Raw genomic sequence first — 20,835 nt, forward strand, 5'->3', positions numbered from 1 at the left:
TACTGAGACAGAATTCTTGGAGGTTTCACAAGACTTATAAAAACAAATACATGCATGCTGAAATTGCAGGAAGACTCATTGGGAAAGATTATTGAAATCCTTAAGTTATGCTGCATTCCCAGAAGATTCTCCTAATAGAAAGCAAACTCATCCTTGAGTAAGTCTAGGGACATACCTATTAGTATGTTACATATTTCTAATATTAAATTGTTTTCTATTTCTACTTTGTGTTGGCAGATGCAAATGAGACTCATGGAAATGAAAGATCTGGAAAATCATAACGACCAATCAAATTGGTCCAGTAGCCCACAAAGCATTCTGGTAAATGGTGCTACAGATTATTGTAGCCTCAGCACCAGCAGCAGTGAAACAGCCAACCTCAATGAACATGCTGAAGGCCAGAACAATCTAGAGTCTGAAACCATACACCAGGAGTCATCAGTGAGTCATTCCATAGTCTTCATAATTAACCACCTCCTGCTCCACACACACACAGATTGATGAAGATCAGAATTTGTGTATATATACTTATGCATATATGTAGAGGCTAGAGGTCATCTTTAAAGTGTCATTTCTCAGATGCTGTCCACCCTTTTTTCATATGGGGTCTCACTGAGATCTGAGGCTCACTGATTAGATTAGGCTGGCTGGCCAGCAAGCCCTAGGTATCTGTCTCGCTACCCCTCCCCTGTCTTGGGATTACAAGCAGGCACCACCATGCTTGGCTTAGTGAATAGATGCTGGGGATCTAAATTTGGGTCCTCATTCCTTTTTTTTAAACATATCTTTTTTTTTTTAAAGATTTATTTATTTATTATGTATACAATGTTCTGCATATATGTCTGCAGGCCAGAAGAGGGCACAAGATCTCATTACAGATGGTTATGAGCCACCATGTGGTTGCTGGGAATTGAACTCAGGACCTCTGGAAGAGCAGTCAGTGCTCTTAACCTCTGAGCCATCTCTCCAGCCCCATGGGTCCTCATTCTTGAGCAATAAGCACTTTATCAAATAGGATAGCTCCCTAGCCCCAGATCAAAGTTTTGTTAGCATTGTGTATAATACAAAGAAAAACAATTTTTAAGATGTATTTTAATTTTTATTTATGCATCTGTATGTTCAGATGCCCACAGAAGCCAGAAGAGGGTGTCAGATCCTTTGAAGATGGAATTAACAGGCAGTTTGAGCTGCCTGTTGTGGGTGTTAGAAATTGAACTTGGGTCCTCTGGAAGAACATCTAGTGTTCTTAACTGCTGAGCTATCCCTTTAGCCCCAACAATTGAAATTCTTTCTTTTCAGGTTTTTTGTTTTGTTTTGTTTGTTTATTTGTTGTTTTGTTTATTGAGACAGAGTTTTTCTGTGTAGCTCTGGCTGTCCTGGAACTCACTTTGGCTGGCCTCGAGCTCAGGGATCTACCTGCCTCTGCCTCCCTAGTGCTGGGTTTAAAGGTGTGTGCCACCACCACCCAGCTACTTTTCAGTTTTAACTAATGTTCAAATTATTCTAATTAATAAAATTAATTTTTTTAAATGATAGGGTGTTGTGTAGCTCAGGGTGGCCTCAAACTTAATATGTAGCTAAGGGTGATGTTAAACTCTTTTTTAATTTAATGTGTCTGTGGGGGGTGTTCGGTAGTGTGCTCACCTGTGGTTGCACTCATCCATGTAGATCATCCATGTACTCATCCAAGTGTAGACAGGGTCTCCTCACTGAAAATAGAGCTTGGTGTTTAACTAGACCAGGGGTGTCTGCCTGTCTCTGCCACCCCAGCATTGGGGTTACAGCTATACAACCTCCATGCCTAGATTTTACTTGGGTGCCCCAAACCTGAACTGAGTTAGTTCTTCATGCTTATGTACCAAGCACTCTGTACCCATTTATTATTATAAATTCCTAAATATATAAATATCACCTGCTGGGTTTATGTAATGTTACTTGTGTGTGTTTGAGTTCAGAGCTGACCACTTAGTAGTGGATATGAAAAGGTTTTTTAAGGGACTAGGCATATAGCATAGTGGCAAATAGTTTTCATACCATACAAGAAGCCCTTGGTTTGATCCCCAGTACCAAAATAAATTTTAAAACACCCCTATACATACAGTTTAAAAAATGTTTTTAGCCAGGTATGGTTGTACATACCTTTAAATTCTAGCACTCAGAAGTCACAGTAAATCCCTTTCAGTTTGAGGTTTAAATAGTGAGTTCCAGGCCAGTCGGGACTGCACAGTAAGTCAGTCAGTCTCCCTCCCTCCCTCCCTCCCTCCCTCCCTCCCTCCCTCCCTCCCTCTCTCTCTCTCTCTCTCTCTCAGAAAAAAATGTTCTTAAAACAATCTTACCCATGCCGGGCCAGCGTTGGCACATACCTTTAATCCCAGCATTGGGGAGGCAGACGCAGGCGGATCTCTGTGAGTTCAAGGCCAGCCTGGGCTACAGAATGAGATCCAGGACCCAAAACTACACAGAGAAACCCTGTGGGTGGGGGGTTGATGGGGGACTTACCCAGTTCTGAGGTGGTGGTGGATATTGACATGCTACAGTGTTCCTGTGGAATCCAGAAGAAAACTAGCAGGAGTTGGTTTTCACTTCCTCTAAGTGGGTCCTGGAGATTGAACTCAGGTTGTTGGGCTTACAAGTAAGTGCCTTTACCCACCGAGCCACCTCACCAGCCTGAGACAAAAGATCTTCATACTCACTTTTGTATTTTGGTAGGTGAGAAGTAGTCCTGAAATAGCACCTTCTGATGAAAACGAAGTTGTGACTGCAGCTGGTAATGAGAAAGTTAGTCCCAGATTGGATGATGACAAGCACTCCAAAGAGGTGAAGATAATTATGCATTCAGTTGTTCTTGTCACTCATGTCTTCAATGTTCTTTGTAGCTGCAAGAATATTTACTGGTTTTTCAAAGTTTGTATATGATCTAAATGTGGGTCATTTGAAGTATTATCTTTTAAATGTTTGGTTACTGAAATGTCTATTTTAATTAAAAAATATTTCTAGGAGGATCCATTTAATGTAGAATCAAGTTCACTGACAGATCCAGTTGCAGATCCAAACTTGGATTTCTTTCAGTCCGATCCTTTTGTTGGCAGTAAGTATCTTTCTTTTGTAAGTGTATCCAGAATAACACTTTCTGATGTATGAACTATATAAGCATTGAGGCTTCAGTTTTGAAAAGCATTTTTTTACAACATAAGTAAAGCTGAAAATACGGGTTTCTATCCCTACATTTGCTAGTGTTTAACCTCTGCATTATACTGTAGAATTCTCTCATGGAGAGAATGTTCCTTCTTCATAGTAGAAGCCACAGGAGAGAGAATGTTATAGTCCAGTGGTAGAGGTTGCACACTCATGAATCACATTATTTAGCTAATAATTAGTGAAATGCCAACAGCAACCCAGTCATGGGATCGCACTGCTGTAATCCTAACATTTTACAAAATTGAGTTTAGCCTGGGCTATAGAACAAACTCCCCAGGAACTTAAAAAAGAGGAAGAGGAGGAAAGAAAGTCAACACTGTAATTTTGAGTCATTAGAAGCTGCTGTGTGTGGTGACACAAACCTTTAGTCCTAGTACTCAAGAGGCAGAGAGGTAGGTGGCTCTCTTGAGTTCAAAGACAGCCTAGTGTCTACATAGGCAGGGCTACACAGTGAGACTATTATCTTAAAAACAAACTGAACTAAAATGACAGTGGGAGCTGTACTAGGATTCAGTGTCTGATTCTCTCACCTTAAGATAGTTCTAATTTTAGAAACGTAACTCTGGCCAGCATGATGGGGAACTCCTTTAATCTCAGCACTTGGGAGGCAGAACTCTCTGTTTGAGGACAGCCTGGTCTACAGAGTGAGTTCTAGGACAATTAGGGCTACACAGAGAAACTATGACTCAAATAAAATAAATAAAAATAAATAAAATAGAAACATAACTGACTAAATTAAAATATATCATGACAATGTAAACTGTGTTAAATATTCCTTGTGTCAAAGGTCTGTTGAGTTGTATTTTATTTCCAGAACTATCTTGTGAAAGTGTGCTTGGTATCATGTGCTTGATATCATATGCTTGTATTTCCAGTACTTGATAAGCAGAGGTGTGAGGATCCCATAGGATTGAGGCCAGTCTGCTTTACATAGTTAATTCCAACCAGGGCTGCATAGTGAGACCTAGGCTCAAACAAGGGGCTGGAAAGATGGTTCAGCAATGAAGAACACTGGCTGCTCTTGTAGAGGACCTGGATTCAGTCCCCAGCACCTATGTGGCAGCTCACAACCATTGTTAACTCCAGTTCCAGAGGATCTGATGTCTTCTTTTATCTTCCATGGGCACCAAACATGCACATGTTTGATAGACATATGGACAACATACTTATACACCTAAAAGAAAAGTAAAGTTTATACAGACAAGAAAAAACAGATGAAACTAAGGCGCACAGGCAAAATAACTTACCCAATAGTCATGGCAGAAATAAAGAGCCTAAATATTTGAACTCTTTAAATAAACAAACCCTAAAATAAACAAGCACAAAACAACTTTTTGAAATGTACAAAGTGCCAAAAATAAGTATAAGTTTTGCACTTAAAATATACAGAGCTGAGGTTGTGGCTCAGTAGTAGAGTACTTGTCTAGCAGGCCTAATGCTTGGTTTGATCCTTAGAGCTATAGGCCAGTCAGTCAGTCATAGATTCAGAACATTTACAGTTTTATAATCATCACAACAATCTAATTTTAGGACAGTTTAGCACTCTTCCCCACCTCGACCCAACCTAATTTTAAAATGGACATAATTATTTAAATAACTATTTCTCCAAAATATGTATGTAGATAACCAGTAAGCATATAGAAAGATTTTCGGCGTTAGTCAAACCCCCAGTGAGATACCACTTCATACTTACTAGGATGGCTGTAATCAAAAGGTGGGTGATAACAAATGTCAGTGAGGATATGTAGAAATTACAACTACCATACACTAATAATGGGAACATGAAATGGTTTCCTGTCTTTGGAAAATGGTCTGGCAGTTCCTATAATAATAATTAAACAGAGTTACTGTAAGACCTGATATGTACCCAGGAAGAATGGACGCACACCCACATAAAAACATGTATGTCTTTTTGTCGTGTCGCGTCGTTTGTGTGTCCCCTGTCTGTTCCCCACCCCCACCCCCACCCCCCACCCCCCGCCTTGGTTTTTTGAGTCAGGGTTTCTCCATGTAGCCTTGGCTGTCCTGGAACTCGATCTGTAAACCAGGCTGCAGAAACATGTATGTATGTTGAGCAGGCATCATTTTTTCCTTTGTAATTAGACTGTCTTTTCCCTAATTATGTGTGTGGGTATGTGAACATGAGTACAGAGTCCACAAGCATTGGATCCCTTTGGAGCTGGGGTTGCAGGCAGTTGTAAGGTGCTCAATTTTGATTCTGAGAACCACTCCTTGGCAAGAACAGTATACACTCTTAAATGCTGAGCCATCTCTCCAGTCCTATCAACTCCCCCTCCCCCCCAGAGCTGAGGACCAAACCCAGGGCCTTGCACTTGCTAGGCAAGCGCTCTATCACTGAGATAAATCCCCAGCCCCTTAAAGCAAAGAGCCTTTATTTTTATTTATTTATTTTTTAGATTCATTTATTATGCGTGCAGTGTTCTGTCTGCACACCAGAAGAGGGCACCAGATCTCATTACAGGTGGCTGTGAGCCACCATGTGGGTGCTGGGAATTGAACTCAGGACCTCTGGAAGAGCAGCCAGTGCTCTTAACCACTGAGCCATCTCTCCAGCCCTATTTGTCTTTTTATTGTTGATTTATAAGAGCTTTTTACATGTTCCAAGTAAAACTCTCTGACTTCCGATTTAAAAATACTTTATTTTGTGTGTGTGTTTAGGTTTTTTTGTTTGTGGCAATCGTCGTCTTGCCTCATCCTCCTGAGTGTTGATTATAGGCATGAGCATTATACTCCTGTTTTTCTTCCAAGAACTTTATAATTCTAGCTGTTAAATCTAGAGCTTTGGGGCTGGAGGAATAGCTTAGTGATTAGGAACTCTTGCTGCTCTCCCAGAGGACCTGGATTCAGTGCCCAGCACCTAAATCAAGCAGTTCAGACTGCCTATGACTCCTCTCCAGGAATCTGATGCCCTCTGGCCTCTGTGGGTACTGTGCTCGAGTGTACACACACACACACACACACACACACACACACACACACGAGAGGGGGAGGGAGGGCGATTATAGACCTTTAGAACTTTGATTTAGTTTATTCTATATCTGATATGAGGTAAAGAGGATAGATATCCTGTAGTCTAGGCTGGCTTCAGCCTCACTAAATAGCCAAGGCTGACCTTGAACTTCTGATCCTTCTGCCTCCACATCCATATGCTGGGATTATGATGTGTACCATCACACTAGCGTATGGAGTTCTGAGAATGAAGCTCAGGGCTTTGTTCTACCAGGAAAGGACTTAGCTAGTCTAGCTACATCCCCAGCCCCCAACACCATTTGTAGAGAGGACTGTCATTTCACCCTTTCCTCCTCATGTGCTTGTGATAGACACTCTTGTCAAAATTCAAGTGGCCTTAACTTCGAGAGTTTGCCTCTGGCTTCTTCAATTGGAGGGTTTTTGGTTGGTTGTTTTTGTTTTGTTGTTGTGTTGCCTTAGTCCTTCCTCATTTCATGAAGTACTAAGGTAATATCTACCCAATAGCCTTATGAGGATTAGGGAGTTTGTTGGTAAAATTTTACTTTGTGTCTCTCTTCCCCTGTAACCTCCTTCAGTCAAGGGTAACTATATTTGGTTCTCATATTAGTTACTCTTCTGTTGCTGTGACAAACACCATGACAAGGCAGCTTACTGAAGAAAAAGTTTACTTGGGTTTACAGTTCAGAGGGTCAGAGGCTATAATGGCGGGCACAGCGTGGCAGCAGGCATGGCGGCCAGAGCAGGAAGCAGAGAGCTTCAGGGTCTTTAAGCTCTGAGAGCTTGCCTGCTGTGGCACACTTCCTCCAAGGAGGCCACACCTAACTTAAACCTCCCCAGTGACACCAGCTGGGAACCAGGTGATCAAATGCCAGAGACTGTGGGGGACATTTCTCATTCAAACCACCATAGTTCTAATTTGCCTTTTTATGAAGTATGTTGAGTGCATCATTTACTTTTTTATTATTTTAAATCTTTCCTAAGGTGAATAACATAATTTTATTGCCGGGCGGTGGTGGCGCACGCCTTTAATCCCAGCACTCGGGAGGCAGAGCCAGGCGGATCTCTGTGAGTTCGAGGCCAGCCTGGGCTACCAAGTGAGTTCCAGGAAAAGGCGCAAAGCTACACAGAGAAACCCTGTCTCGAAAAACCAAAAAATAAAAAATAAAAATAAAAAAATAAAAATAAAAAAAACCATAATTTTATTTACTTTGAAGTAGAATTATTGAAACTATTAAGTTATTGTTTAATTTAAGGAACTTTGCTTTTGTCTTAAAAATATTCTCTTCTACAACAATAAATAATAGGTTTTTTTGTGTGTGTATATTTTTTTGCTTTTCAAGACAGGGTTTCTGTGTGTAGTTCTGGCTATCCTGGAGCTAACTCTATAGACCAGGCTGTCCTCAAATTCCCAGAGATCTGCCTGCCTCTGCCTCCCTAGATACTGAGATGCGCCACCACCAACTGGCTGTATTTTAATTTTTGTTTACTTCTTTTGTCACAGGTGATCCTTTCAAGGATGATCCTTTTGGAAAAATTGGTCAGTATATATAATATATATATATATATTTTTAGTTTCTTCTTAACTTTAATTCTGTTCTGCTTAATTATAATCTTATATTGTATTTGGAAATGAGTACATGTAGATGAATTTCTTTTTTCTTTCTTTTTTTTTTCTTTTCTGGAGCTGAGGACCGAACCCAGGGCCTTGCGCTTGCTAGGCAAGCACTTTACCACTGAGCTAAATCCCCAACCCGAAGATGAATTTCTAAATGGTCTTATTGAATAAAAAACGTGGAGCCAAATATAGAGGTCAAAGCCTTAGAGAGATCAGGGAAATACGGAAAGCCTATTTCCTTACCTCACCAACTCTGCAGCTTCCAAATTCGAGTTACTTCCTGTCTTATTATTACCAACCGTCTTATTAAATAAGAAACACAGAACCAATGCAAAGAAGAAAGCCAAGAGATCAGAGCTAAGAGCTAAAACCTTACCTTTCCTCCTGCGGTGGTCCTACCTTTCCGAAAGAGAGCTACTTCTTTTTTTTTTTTTTTTTTTCTTTTTTTTTTTTTTTTTTTTTTCTCGAGACAGGGTTTCTCTGTGTAGCTTTGTGCCTTTTCCTGGAACTCACTTGGTAGCCCAGGCTGGCCTCGAACTCACAGAGATCCGCCTGGCTCTGCCTCCCGAGTGCTAGGATTAAAGGCGTGCGCCACCACCGCCCGGCAAGAGCTACTTCTTGTATTAAAGTCTTTATAAAGACTTTCGGTTCTGCCTTCTCATTGGTTGTAAACCCAACCACATGACCACCTCGTCACTGCCTGTCTGTACAGACCTCCAGGTCTTCTATGGTTGGTATTGAGATTAAAGGCGTGTGTAATCCAACGCTGACTGTATCCCTGAACACACAGAGATCTACCTAGCTCTGCCTACCAAGTGCCACCACCGCCCAGCTTTCCTATGGCTTGCTAATAGCTCTGACCCCCGGCAACTTTATTTATTAACATACAAATAACATTTTAGTACAAAACAAAATATCACCATATACCCACGCCTTTATTGCCTTGCTGTTCTGCCCTCTAAATGGCTCTCTTAGCCCAGCTACCTTACTTCCTCTTTTCACACAGCTCTATCACTTTCTGTCTGTCTGTACAGACCTCCAGGCCTCCATGGTTAACTAGTGTTGGAATTAAGGTGTGTGCCACCACACCTGGCTCTGTTTCCAGTGTGGCCTTGAACACACAGAGATCTTGCCTGCTAAGTGATAGGATTAAGGGCGTACCATTGCCTGACTTCTTTGTTTACTTATAATGGCTGACCTTTTTCCTCTAATCTCCAGGCAAACTTTATTTATTAAAGCACAAATAAAATATCACCACATTTCAGCACAAATAAAATATCACCACAAGTACACACAGCTTGAGTAGTTCTAGGAGAAGAACTGCTTTTTAGTTTTAAAACTGCTCTAAAGCCAAGATAAGATACTCTAAAAATATTCTGGCATTTTTAGAGAGTGATTAGAGCCTTGTGAATTTGCTTAAAAAGTGTGTGTGTGTGTGTGTGTGTGTGTGTGTGTGTGTGTGTTGGGGTTAAACCCAAGGCTTTGTGCATGCTAGGCAAGGGCTATATACACTTCCAACTCAAGCCTCACTTTTTAAAAAAGTAACAATCGAAATGTTGCTTAAAATTAGCATTGATGGTGGAGTTAGAGAGATGGCTCAGTGGTTAAGTACTGTGTACTGCTCTTGCAGAGGACCAGAGTTGATTACCAACAACACGGAGGGTGTCTCACACCTGCATATAACTCTAGCTGAGGGGAACCAGTACCTCTAATCTCTGAAAGCCCTGTGCTCATACACTTACACATAATTAAAACTTTAATCTAAAAGGAATAGATTCTAATTTCTCCATATTAGCTAAAAGTTAAATCAGTATGAGTCTGTACACTACTACAAGACTGCAGGGCTAGAATATAATTTTACTATCCTACATTTTAGACTGTTCATATGAATAGGGGGACTTGAAGAATTACTGAATTTGAGATAATTGTTTTTCTGAGATTCTTCCCTAGAACAAAGGAAATCTTGTTTCCTATATATTTTGCTTCCCAAATGTGTTTCAAGGTATTAGCCTTGAACTCAGAGAAAGGAATGTATTTTAAAATTTTTTGTTGTTTCTTTTGTAAGCACTGGACAAAGGTACTTAAGATTGGATCCCTTAAAATTTTATGCTAACCAAAAAGTTTAGTAGGTAAAAAGCTCTATTTCCTCAAAAGTACAATAGAATTGGAAATAAAAAGGGAAAGTGGGGTTTGCAGGAATTTAAGTGATTTTAGTTTTTAAAATCAAGCAAAGTCTATTCAACGAGGACAGTTTTATTGAGTTTAAAAGAAAAACACCTGGACAGCCAGCTGTAAATCTCAACAGTTGCTTAGAGGAAGGGAATGGAGAAGAGGAAGGAAAAACAGTGTTGTCATTGAGCTGGCATGGAGGTCAGCCATGTGATGGACAAGCAGCTGCACTGTGAGGACAGGAGCTTTAGAAAGAGAGCTCCAAGTGCCAGAAGATGCAAGCTTAGACTCTGGCCAGCATCGGAAAGGGACAAGAGAGAGCGAAAAGGAGTGGTTTTGGCTTTTCCAGTCCAAAAGGTGGACAGACCCAGCCTGACCTCATAGTGGCTCATAGGGAAGGCCTCCAGGTGTCTTTTAATTGAGGTAGTGATAACGCTTATAGGCAGTAGGGAATTGCAATAGGTTCTCAGCTTTTTGCATTTGTTCCTTCTTTTCTCTTTAGATCCGTTTGGTGGTGATCCTTTCAAAGGCTCAGATCCGTTTGCATCTGATTGCTTCTTTAAGCAGTCTTCCACTGACCCTTTTACCACTTCCGGCACTGATCCTTTCAGTGCCTCCAGCAATAGCAGTAATACATCGGTAAGTGACGGGTTAAAAACTATTCAGATGGATAAACAAGTATCCTAAGAAAATTTCTTGAATATATAGCGATAGAACCTGCCTTTTGATTGTTTTTAATGGTCCATATGAAATTTGTCTGGCTTCCACCCATCCAAGTTTTTGTCTAATGTAATGCTTCAATTTTGATCACCCATTGGAGTTACTAGGATGAAGTGACTGGAATGGAAATCCAAAAGCCTGTCTTAAGTAAAACATTTTATAAATATCTGTTGTATTATTGAAGGAATAGAAATTACTTAAAGGGAGAGCACTAATATTTTAGAAAAATAAATTCATGTTTTATAGTTGGGCAGTGATGGCACACACCTTTAATCCCAACACTGGGAAGGCAGGTGAATCTCTGAGTTCAAGGCCAGCCTGGTCTGCAAAGAGAAAGCCAGAGCTACACAGAGAAACCCTGTCTCAAAAAAAAAACCCCAATAAATCTTAAAAAATAAAACATGTTATTTTAATATGCCCCAGGCGTTTGTGTCTATAAGGGCTGAGGTGGTAGCTCAGCAGGTAACAGACTTGGGTTCAGTTCCCTACCCCCACCAGCAGCTCATAACCGTCTGTAACTCCAGTTTCAGAGGCTCTGACACCCTCTTCTGGCCTCCACAGGCACCAGACCACCATGTGCATGTGCATAAACAAACATACACACACAGTAGATATACATACATGCAGCCCAAACACCCACACACATAAAATAAAAATAAATTCAAGAAAATTATACTCTGGATATTTAGAAATACTCAAAATAGAATAATACAATGAAATATTTTGCTTATTTTTTATTTGGAGACTTTTTGAGGCAGCAATCTCATTTCTGTAAGTAAACTGAACCTAGAAAGACACAATTAATTGATAGGCATTTCACACAACTATTTTGTCATGTTATTCTTAGGTGAAGATTACTTCCTTAAAAGAATAATGAGCCAGATGTCGTACAGGCCTGTAATTCCAATATTTAGGAGGTGGAGGCAAGAGGATTGGGAGTTCAAGGTCACCCTCAGCTGTTAGCGAGTTTGAGGCCATCCTGGGCTATGTAAGATAAGAAATATGAACAGAAAAATAATGTAATAAAAGGGAGGTTAACAGAGGTCAGATTGATAGTACTTTTCCCCACTCCCCCCAAGACAGGGTTTCCCTGTATGGTCCTGCTGTTCTAGAACTTACTCTGTAGACCAGGGTAACCTCAAACTCACAGAGATCTGCTTGCCTGTGCCTCCTGAGTCCTGGGATTAAAAGCATGGGCTGCCACACCCGACATGACCATTATTATTTTCTGGACTATACACTGTCTCATCCCGTGTTTGAGTGGTTGCACTGTTTGATGAAGAAATAGAACGGAAACTATATCTGTAAAGGTGGTACTTCCTCCTCCCTCTTTGGGTGTGTGTGTATGTGTTCCTCTGAAGGGCAGAGTTCTAGATTTTTATTTTGTTTTCTTTTATGATACAGTGTCTCTCTCTAGTCCCTGCTGTCCTGTAGCTCACTGTGTAGACCAGGCTGGCCTCAGATTCACAGAGCCACCTGTCTTTACCTCCTAAATGCTGGGATTAAAGGCCTGCGACACCATGCCCTGCTAGATTTATTGCTAGACAGTAGTTAAAAAATGGTAGTGTTTGGAGTAAAAAGGGGACAGTACTGAAAAAACTGCTGAAGTCTGAATAAAGCCTGTAATTGTAACTTAGGTTTTTACTGGTGTGCAGTCATGATCACATGAAATATTAATACTAGAGGCAGCTAGAGGTGCATATGGGAACTTCGTGCTGTCTTTACAACTCTTCTGTGAGTCATTTCACACTACAGTTCACATAGGCACTTCTAAAGCAAAAGTCACCTCTGCAGGGCTGGGGAGTACAGCTCAGTGCAGAGTACTTAGTTAGCATGTGTGAGCTCTAGGTTCTGGCCCAGTACTACCAAAAGTGACCTGCGAAAGAGGGCTGGGATTATGGTTTTTGAGAGGTGCATGAAGCCTGCTGAGTGATGGGACCTTCCTGGGAGATGATTGCGAACCTTAACTTGTTAAATTATACGTATGCCTCATACTTTAAAATAAATACTTTGCAATCAAAGAGAGTAATTATTTTCATTCATTGAGACTACTTATAAGGAAAGGGAAACTCTATTCCAGATGTTTGTATTTTCTAATCCAGAATTTTGTAAAGTGTTTTTCTTAGGTTTGACAGTGAAGTTCAGCTATGGAGTGTTGCCTCTCAGTCATAGATTTGTACCATTTCTTTAGGTAGAAACTTGGAAGCACAATGACCCATTTGCTCCTGGTGGAACAGTTGTTGTTGCAGCTAGTGATTCAGGTAAAGACATGTGTCCGTCTTGTTAGTGCTAATCATTGCCTTTTCTTTAAGATTTTCTTCTCTAAACATTTTTGCCCTATTAATTATAACTTTTAAATTAATGTGTAATCATTTCCATTTATGTCATACTAGTAATAACAGCAGCAAGTATTTGTGTGTCGCTTTTAACTTTCCTTATTCGTTATCTTGTTTATCATTCACCTTAAAGATTTTTCGGGCTGGAGAGATGGCTCAGAGGTTAAGAGCACTGGCTGCTCTTCCAGAGGTCCCGAGTTCAATTCCTAGCAACCACATGGTGGCTCCCAACCATCAATAGTGAGATCTGGTGCCCTCTTCTGACACACAGGCATACTGTATACATTATAAATAAATAAATCTTTTTTTTTTTTTAAAGGTTTTTCTAGACTATGTACTGTGTTCAAAGTCAGTAAAACCAATAAGAAACTTTTGCTTTATACAGTGCAGTGTTGGGCTGGAAAGATAACCGGTCAGTGGGGAAGAGCACTTGCTGTGCCAGCATTTGGACCTGAGTTTGAATCCCCAGCACTTACAAAAAAGCTAGATATGGCTGCACTTGCCTGTAACCTCAGCACTTGGGAGCAGAGACAGGGGGACAGCTCACTTGCTCGATGGCCAGGTAGCCTATTCAAAATGACGAGCTTCTGGTTCAGTGAGAGGCTTGTCTCAAGGCAATAAGGTAGGAAATTGTAAAGGAAAACATCCAATGTTCTGCCCTGACCTTGCCATGAACATTCATGTGCTCAAGCCACACATATACACATGCACACACAGGTGCACACAGATACAAGAAAGAAAAAAAGGATTAAAAGTTAGCCGGGTGTGGTGATAATACTTTAAAGTCCTAGTTCTCAGGAGGGTGAGGTAGAATTGCTGTAAGTTCATGACTAGCCTGAGCTATATAATATGAACTACATGGTGAATTTCAGACCAGCCTGGACTACAAAATAAGAACCTGTTTTTTGTTTTGTTTTGTTTTTTGTCGTTTGTTTTTGGGATAAAAAAAAAAAAGAGGTGGCTGGAAAGATGGCTCAGGAGTTAAGAGAAAGATGGCTCAGGAGTTAAGAGAAAGATGGCCCAGGAGTTAAGAGAAAGATGATGGCTCAGGAGTTAAGAGCGTTTGCTGCTCTTACAGAGGAGCCACATTCGGGTCCAGAGCCTACACAGTGGCTCCCAACAGTCCTTATTTCCAGGTCCAAGGGATCCAGTGCCCTCTTCTGACCTCCATGGACAGCAGTGCACATGTGATACACATGTGTACATGTAGGCAAAACACTCATATACATAAAATAAATCTTAAAAAGAGGCCCACATCAATATTCTCTCGTATATTTTACTTTCTTGTGAGTGCCTCTTTCTCTCAACCCTGGGGTTCAGCCTATAAAGTGTTGTTTGGCGTTTACTCTTTAAGATCTTGCCCCAAGTTTAAAGATGAGTGGTTTCAAATAAATAATGAAAAGTGTTTTAATATAAAGAGGTTCTGTTAAAATACAGAGAGAATCGTAAGTGCCAGGAAACTAAGTTCCAGAATGTTAATAACTGACTTGATCAAGGTTACACAGTTTATGAGAAGGTAAACCAGTTGGCTAGATTCAGTCCTAAGACTGATGGAATCTTAAAACATTTTCAATGAAGTAACTGTTTTGTTTCCACTCTTCATTAGAAATAAGACAGATGAGTAGGCTAGCTTCTGCTTGGGAGCATGGGAAATTAGAGGAAAGTAAATTCAAACATGAATGCTTTAATGTCATGTAGCTAGTAGGTTGTGTCATTTTCCCAAGTTGTTGATGTGACCAAGTAGTTTATGATATAGAGAGATTAGTACAAATGTCTTAGCAAATTGAATCTCTTATTGAATCTTATTACCATTTGTCCAATATATGACTGAATTTCAGGGGATTGGATATTAACTCCCCAGCATGATTAGCAAGAGTGAGTAATAAAAAGCAGATATGGAACAAATGAGTTACTCTAATGCTGGATATTAATCACATTTAGAATTGTAGACTTTCAAAAATCTGTATATTTATTATATACATATATATATTTAATTTCTATGAGTTAGAAAATCATTGCACTCTTGGCACTAAAGTGTAGTTGTTAGGGCAATAGTGAGAGCACATGAAGTGCTTGAGTTCTTTTCCGCACTTGCTTGCTCCTGGTGGACAGACACTGTGCACTCTGGGAGAAAAGGAGGAAGGAAAAGCCAATCCAGGACCTGTTTCTGTATACGCTCTCCTCACTTGTGAGCATTATTTTTGTACCTTAGATGAGATTAGTTTGGGTGCCAGAGAGAGAGAGGAGAAGAGAAGAGAAATATTTCACTAACCCTAGACTGAAGAAATACAGTGTCTTTCCAGGTACTAATTAAAGCTGTGGTCTTTAAGATACCAATGTTTCTTTGCAAATGTATCTTATTCAGGGTATCTCTTGAAGACTGTGAGGTTGAACTTGATAATCTTATATTTAAAGGGTGTAGAGGTGAGGGAGAATTCTTCATCTTAAGATTCTTTGGTAAGCAGCTACTCTTTGGGGGAGCTTTTTTATTTAGTTAGTTTTTTTTTTTTTTTAAATTATGTGTCTGTGTGTAGGTATGTGCTTATGAGTGTAGATACTCATGGAGGCCAGAAGACAGCATTGGATCCCCTGGAGGTGGATTTACAGGCAGTTGTGAGCCACCCACTGTGGGTGCTGGGAACAGAACATGAATCCTCTACAAGATCAGTCTGTCCTCTTAACCACTGAACAGTCTCTCCAACACAATCTTTAGGGGAACTTTTTTTTTTTTTTTTTTTTTTTTTGGTTTTTCGAGACAGGGTTTCTCTGTGTAGCTTTGCGCCTTTCCTGGAACTCACTTGGTAGCCCAGGCTGGCCTCGAACTCACAGAGATCCACCTGGCTCTGCCTCCCGAGTGCTGGGATTAAAGGCGTGCGCCACCACCGCCCGGCTAGGGGAACTTTTATTTGTTCCTTTCTTCCTTGTTGGCCAGCTGGTTATGCTAAGAACTGTTACATCTATTCGGAGAATCCTTAATAAGCACGTGACTTCTGTTCCCTGTCTTTGCAATCCTTTCAACAAATACCAGTGCCTTCTACTTAAGACCTTGTGCTTATCCTTGAGAAGAAAATAGTTAATAAAACCAAGTTCCTGGTATCAGAGAACTTGCATGGAAAGATAGGAAGCAAGTGTATGTCAGGTGCTGATAAGAATTGTAATTAAGCAGGCGTGGGGATGGGGGCAGTTAAAAGTTGTATACCTGCAATATAACTGTAGTGTTTCTATCTTTACAGAAAATCATAGTAGTGTAACAGGGGAAAAAAAGATGGTTGAAGTTGTGTGCTAAAGTATTTACAAGTGGGGCTGGAGAGATGGCTCAGAGGTTAAGAGCACTGACTGCTCTTTTAAAGGTCCTGAGTTCAATTCCCAGCAACCACATGGTGGCTCACAACCATCTGTAATGACATCTGGTGCCCTCTTCTGGCCTGCAGTCATACATGCTGTATACGTAATAAATAAATCTTTAAAAAAAAAAAAAAAAGTATTTACAAGTAATTTCTGATAATAAGATGACAGATGATTTTTTAATCATGCTTTTGTACATTTTTCCCCAGTATATTACCTTTATTGTTGTGGAAGTGAGGGTACTAGTGAGTTCACCTTTGCATTGAAAGCCTGATCTACTGCTCATGGCCTCTGTGCTGCCTGCCAACTCCCCCTCCAGAGTGTCTGAGACTGCCTCCAGCGTGTGCCTTGCATGGTCTGAACAAAATCCTTCCAGGTTCTAGGCAGGCCTGTGCTTCATATCAACCAACATCTGAGAAAGTTTTTGTCAAAGTCTTAATTCTCTAGTTTGGAAAAAAAATTCTGTCATTTATCTAGTTACATGTCCTCAGTGTCTAGTAGAAAAACTCTGTAGCAATTACATATTCTTTGTGTAGAATTATCTTGTTTTTTTTTAATTAATATTTTTAAAATTATGCTTTACAGTATTTCAGTCCTGGCCTAAGTCAGCTCTGTTGCTACAAGTCCTGTAACTTGTAAGAAGGCTGTGAGGGAAAAGACAGAAAAGGCATGGCACAACATAATCGGTTCCTTCAGGAGAGTGAGCCTGTAGCGTCTTCTGCTACCCTTCAGCATTATTAAGAGAATGGGGCTTGCTCTGCCTTAGCAGCCACACATCAGGAGGAAAGGGAAAGGAGCCTGACATTGAACCTCTGCTGAAAGTCTCCCCAGTTACGGGCTCGGAGATAGTGCACTAATGAAACGGGTCTTTTCTCGTTAAACTTGCGGTTTCCTGTGATTAACAAACACTTCAGTGTCCTCTTCAGAATCAGAGTGGTGATAAATATGGAAAGGACTGTTTTCTAGGTGTCTGCCTCTCTCATTTACCACATCCATTTCACTATCGCTGCTTTACTGTCTTGGTAGCAAAGCAAACAAAAATAAGGTGCCATGGAGCTGAACACATAGCTCAGCTATCAGGAGCATTGGCTGCTCTTTAGAGGACCCAGATTCAGTTTCCAGCACTCACATGGCAGCTCACAGCCATCTGGAACTGCAGTTAGGGGATCTGATACTCTCTTCCAGCTTCCAAAGGCACCAGGCACACACATAGTATGTATACATACATGCACACAAAACATACACATAAAATAAAACATCTTGCCGGGCGGTGGTGGCGCACGCCTTTAATCCCAGCACTCAGGAGGCAGAGGCGGGCGGATCTCTGTGAGTTTGAGGCCAGCCTGGGTTACAGAGTGAGATCCAGGAAAGGCACAAAGCTACACAGAGAAACCCTCTTGAAAAACCAAAAAAATAAAAAATAAAAATAAAACATACTTAAAAAAACTAAGGTACCTTGTCTTTTTAGCATATTGTAGATGAATTTTTAAAATAGTCTTATTAAATAAAAAACGTGAAGCCAAATATAGGAGTGAAAGCCTTGAGAAAGATCAAGGAAAAGGGGAAAGCCACAGTTAACCTTACCACACCAACTCTGCAGCTTCCAAATGCAAGTTACTTCCTGTCTATCCACACCTTTATTGCCTTGCTGTTCTCCCCTCTCATTGGCTCTCTTAGCCCACCTACCTCACTTCCTTTTCCTACACAGCTCTGTCACTTTCTGTCATAGATACCTTCAGGTCTCTATGGTTGGTACTGGGATTAAAAGCGTGTGTCACCACTCTTGGCTCTGTTCCTTAGTGTGGCCTTGAACACACAGAAATCTTGCCTGCTAAGGGATAGGATTAAGGGCATGTGCTACCACTGCCTGACTTCTTTGTTTACTTAAAATGGCTTGCTATTCCTCTGATCTCCAGGCAAACTTTATTTATTAAAACACAAATAAAACATCACCACAGTGTATGCCATTCTCCAGCCTACTCCCATTTATAGGGCACTCCTTTTTTTTTTTTTTTTCTTTTCTTTTTTTCTTTTGTTTTTTTTTTGAGACAGGGTTTCTCTGTGTAGCTTTGCGCCTTTTCCTGGAACTCACTTGGTAGCCCAGGCTGGCCTCGAACTCACAGAGATCCGCCTGCCTCTGCCTCCCAAGTGCTGGGATTAAAGGCGTGCGCCACTACCGCCTGGCCTTCCTTTTCTTAATAAACTGATTCTTTTCATTTTATTTTATTTATTCATTTTAATTTTTGAGACAGGGTTTCTCTGTGTAGCCCTGGCTGTCCTGGAACTCACTCTGGCCTTGAACTCACAGAGATCCACCTGCTTCTGCCTTCTGTGCTGGGATTAAAGGTGTGTGTCACCACGACTGGCCACTTCTTATTTTTAACCGCAGGGTCTTAGTGCAAATCTGTCCTGGAAACTTGAGCAGGTGTGCCACCCTCCCCCAGAATACACACTCAGATCTGTGCCTGTGACAGTTGGCTTGGGCCAGGGGAAAATATGTGACAAATTCAAGCTACTTATGCCACAAACTACTTATCAATTACAGATAACTGTGGAACAAAGTAGAGTACAGTTACTGCTGTAGAGAATGAAGAACTCACTTCTTGCTTTGGAAAAACCCCTGGGCTAGTCTAAGGTTTGTGGAAGAAGTAGAATTTGAAATGAGACTTGAATGATGTGTGAAATGTGCAGCTAATGACCCTTTAAACTTCTTAATGCCATTATTAGGATAATTTGGCCAAGCACCGTGTCACATGACTGTGATCTTGGCACTTGAGAGGCTGACAGAAAAAAGTCACATGCCATCCTGGGCTGTACTTTCCTCAAAACAAGCAAACAGCAATAAAGTGAAGTTCATAGGAGCTATCTTGTTTGACATGTGTTCCAGAACTTAAACACCTTACCTTCAGTAGCACCTGGTTTTGCTCTTGGGTCATTTACAGCTGATTTATACAAAGGAATACACCATACGGGACTTGGAGTGTATACCTGGTCTGTATAGACGTCAATCATAAACTTAGTAATTATTGTTCTGTTAGTGAACAAAGAAAGGGCATGGAATGTGGTATCTCACCCTGATTTTCTTTACTCCTTTAGCCACAGACCCTTTTGCTTCTGTTTTTGGAAATGAATCATTTGGAGATGGATTTGCTGACTTCAGCACATTGTCAAAGGTAACCTGCAATGATTAATAGGAAGGAGCAATACATTATATTCCATCAAATGATCGATCTCCTTGCAGTTAGAACCCTCTCAGAAGTGTGGATGTGACTGTAGTCAGTCCATAGCAAGGCTGATTTCAGATGGATATTACAGATCAGCTGTAAAGTAATTGAATTTCTATGCATAGGAGGCAGGGGTATAGGTGGTTACATTTTTTTCTGAAAAGTCTGCTTGGTGGCATAATTAGAGTTGTCTGTCTGTTTGAATGTTTTTTCCAGTTGAATTACATTTTTTCCCTGTGTACTATCTGGGTCAGTAGCCATAACATTCATTCTATCCCCTGTGTACTATTTGATTTTATCCTTTGAAGTTATTAGCATCTGCTACCTATTGTCCAGCATAGCTGTAGTATTGATTTAGGCTAAGAGAAAAGGATTTGAGTGGATTTGAAGATATGCCAAATTGTCTGTCCCCAAGGAACATTTGGCAGTGTCCAGAGACATTTGTGGCTCTCAGAACTAGGTGGAAGATGCTGTTCATCTCTAGTGAGTATATCCTCCAGTACAGGCAGAACCACCACTCCCACCCCCTGAATATACTTATTCTATCCCAAAAAGTTAGTTGTGCAATAATTGAAAAACACTGGCCTATCCTAGTGGTGATAGCCCACGCCTTTAATCCCAGCACTCAGGAGGCAGAGGCAGATGTACAAAACAAGTTTTAGGACAGCCAGGGCCGCATGGAAAACCCCTGTCTCGAAAAACCAAAAATGGAAAAAAAAAAAAAAAAAAAAAAAAAAGGTACAGCATTGGCCTAAATAAATCATAATCTGATTTGTTACAGGAAAGCCAATCTTTGATAATCCCCATATATTTGAAAGTCAGGGTTTTCAGACCCACACTAAGACTTACCGTTGCACAGGATCAGTTCGCTTTTTAAAATATTGACTTTAGCCTGTCTTCATAGTTTTTCTAGAAACCATTTACTTTGATATTTATTGTCTCTCTATATTTAAGTGCACTGAGAAGCATAGAATCGGCCATACATTTTGTTTCATTATCATTCGGCTTAGACAGTCTATTTCGACCTCAAGAGGCTTTGTATTGCCTAATGCTTACTCAGTAAGTCTTCAGTCTAGAGGTGGCTTGTTTTGATATGTCTGTTGCTCGTGATAAGTAATGATAGGAGAATATCTACTCATACAAATCAGTTTTTAATCCTATTTGTTCTTGAATGTAAAGGGTAAAATGTCAATTCTAGGGATTGAAGCAAAACTGCTGATACTTGAATCATTCCTCT

At 40.6% G+C, this 20,835-nt stretch overlaps 1 protein-coding gene across 4 annotated transcripts in view; it reads left to right on the forward strand.

Annotated features, from left to right (window-relative positions):
- The window catches only part of Eps15 (epidermal growth factor receptor pathway substrate 15), a 110,659-nt gene that overhangs the window by 81,710 nt on the left and 8,114 nt on the right, over positions 1-20,835 (forward strand). For all 4 annotated transcript variants that reach the window (XM_059254693.1, XM_059254694.1, XM_059254695.1 and 1 more), the window contains exons 16-22: positions 238-441; positions 2,710-2,817; positions 2,998-3,088; positions 7,691-7,726; positions 10,476-10,612; positions 12,885-12,954; positions 19,471-19,547. In XM_059254693.1, the coding sequence (XP_059110676.1) occupies positions 238-441; positions 2,710-2,817; positions 2,998-3,088; positions 7,691-7,726; positions 10,476-10,612; positions 12,885-12,954; positions 19,471-19,547 (723 nt within the window). The remainder of the gene's footprint in view (positions 1-237; positions 442-2,709; positions 2,818-2,997; positions 3,089-7,690; positions 7,727-10,475; positions 10,613-12,884; positions 12,955-19,470; positions 19,548-20,835) is intronic.

The sequence above is a fragment of the Peromyscus eremicus genome, chromosome 2 (genome assembly GCF_949786415.1).
Source record: "Peromyscus eremicus chromosome 2, PerEre_H2_v1, whole genome shotgun sequence".
Taxonomy (NCBI): domain Eukaryota; kingdom Metazoa; phylum Chordata; class Mammalia; order Rodentia; family Cricetidae; genus Peromyscus; species Peromyscus eremicus.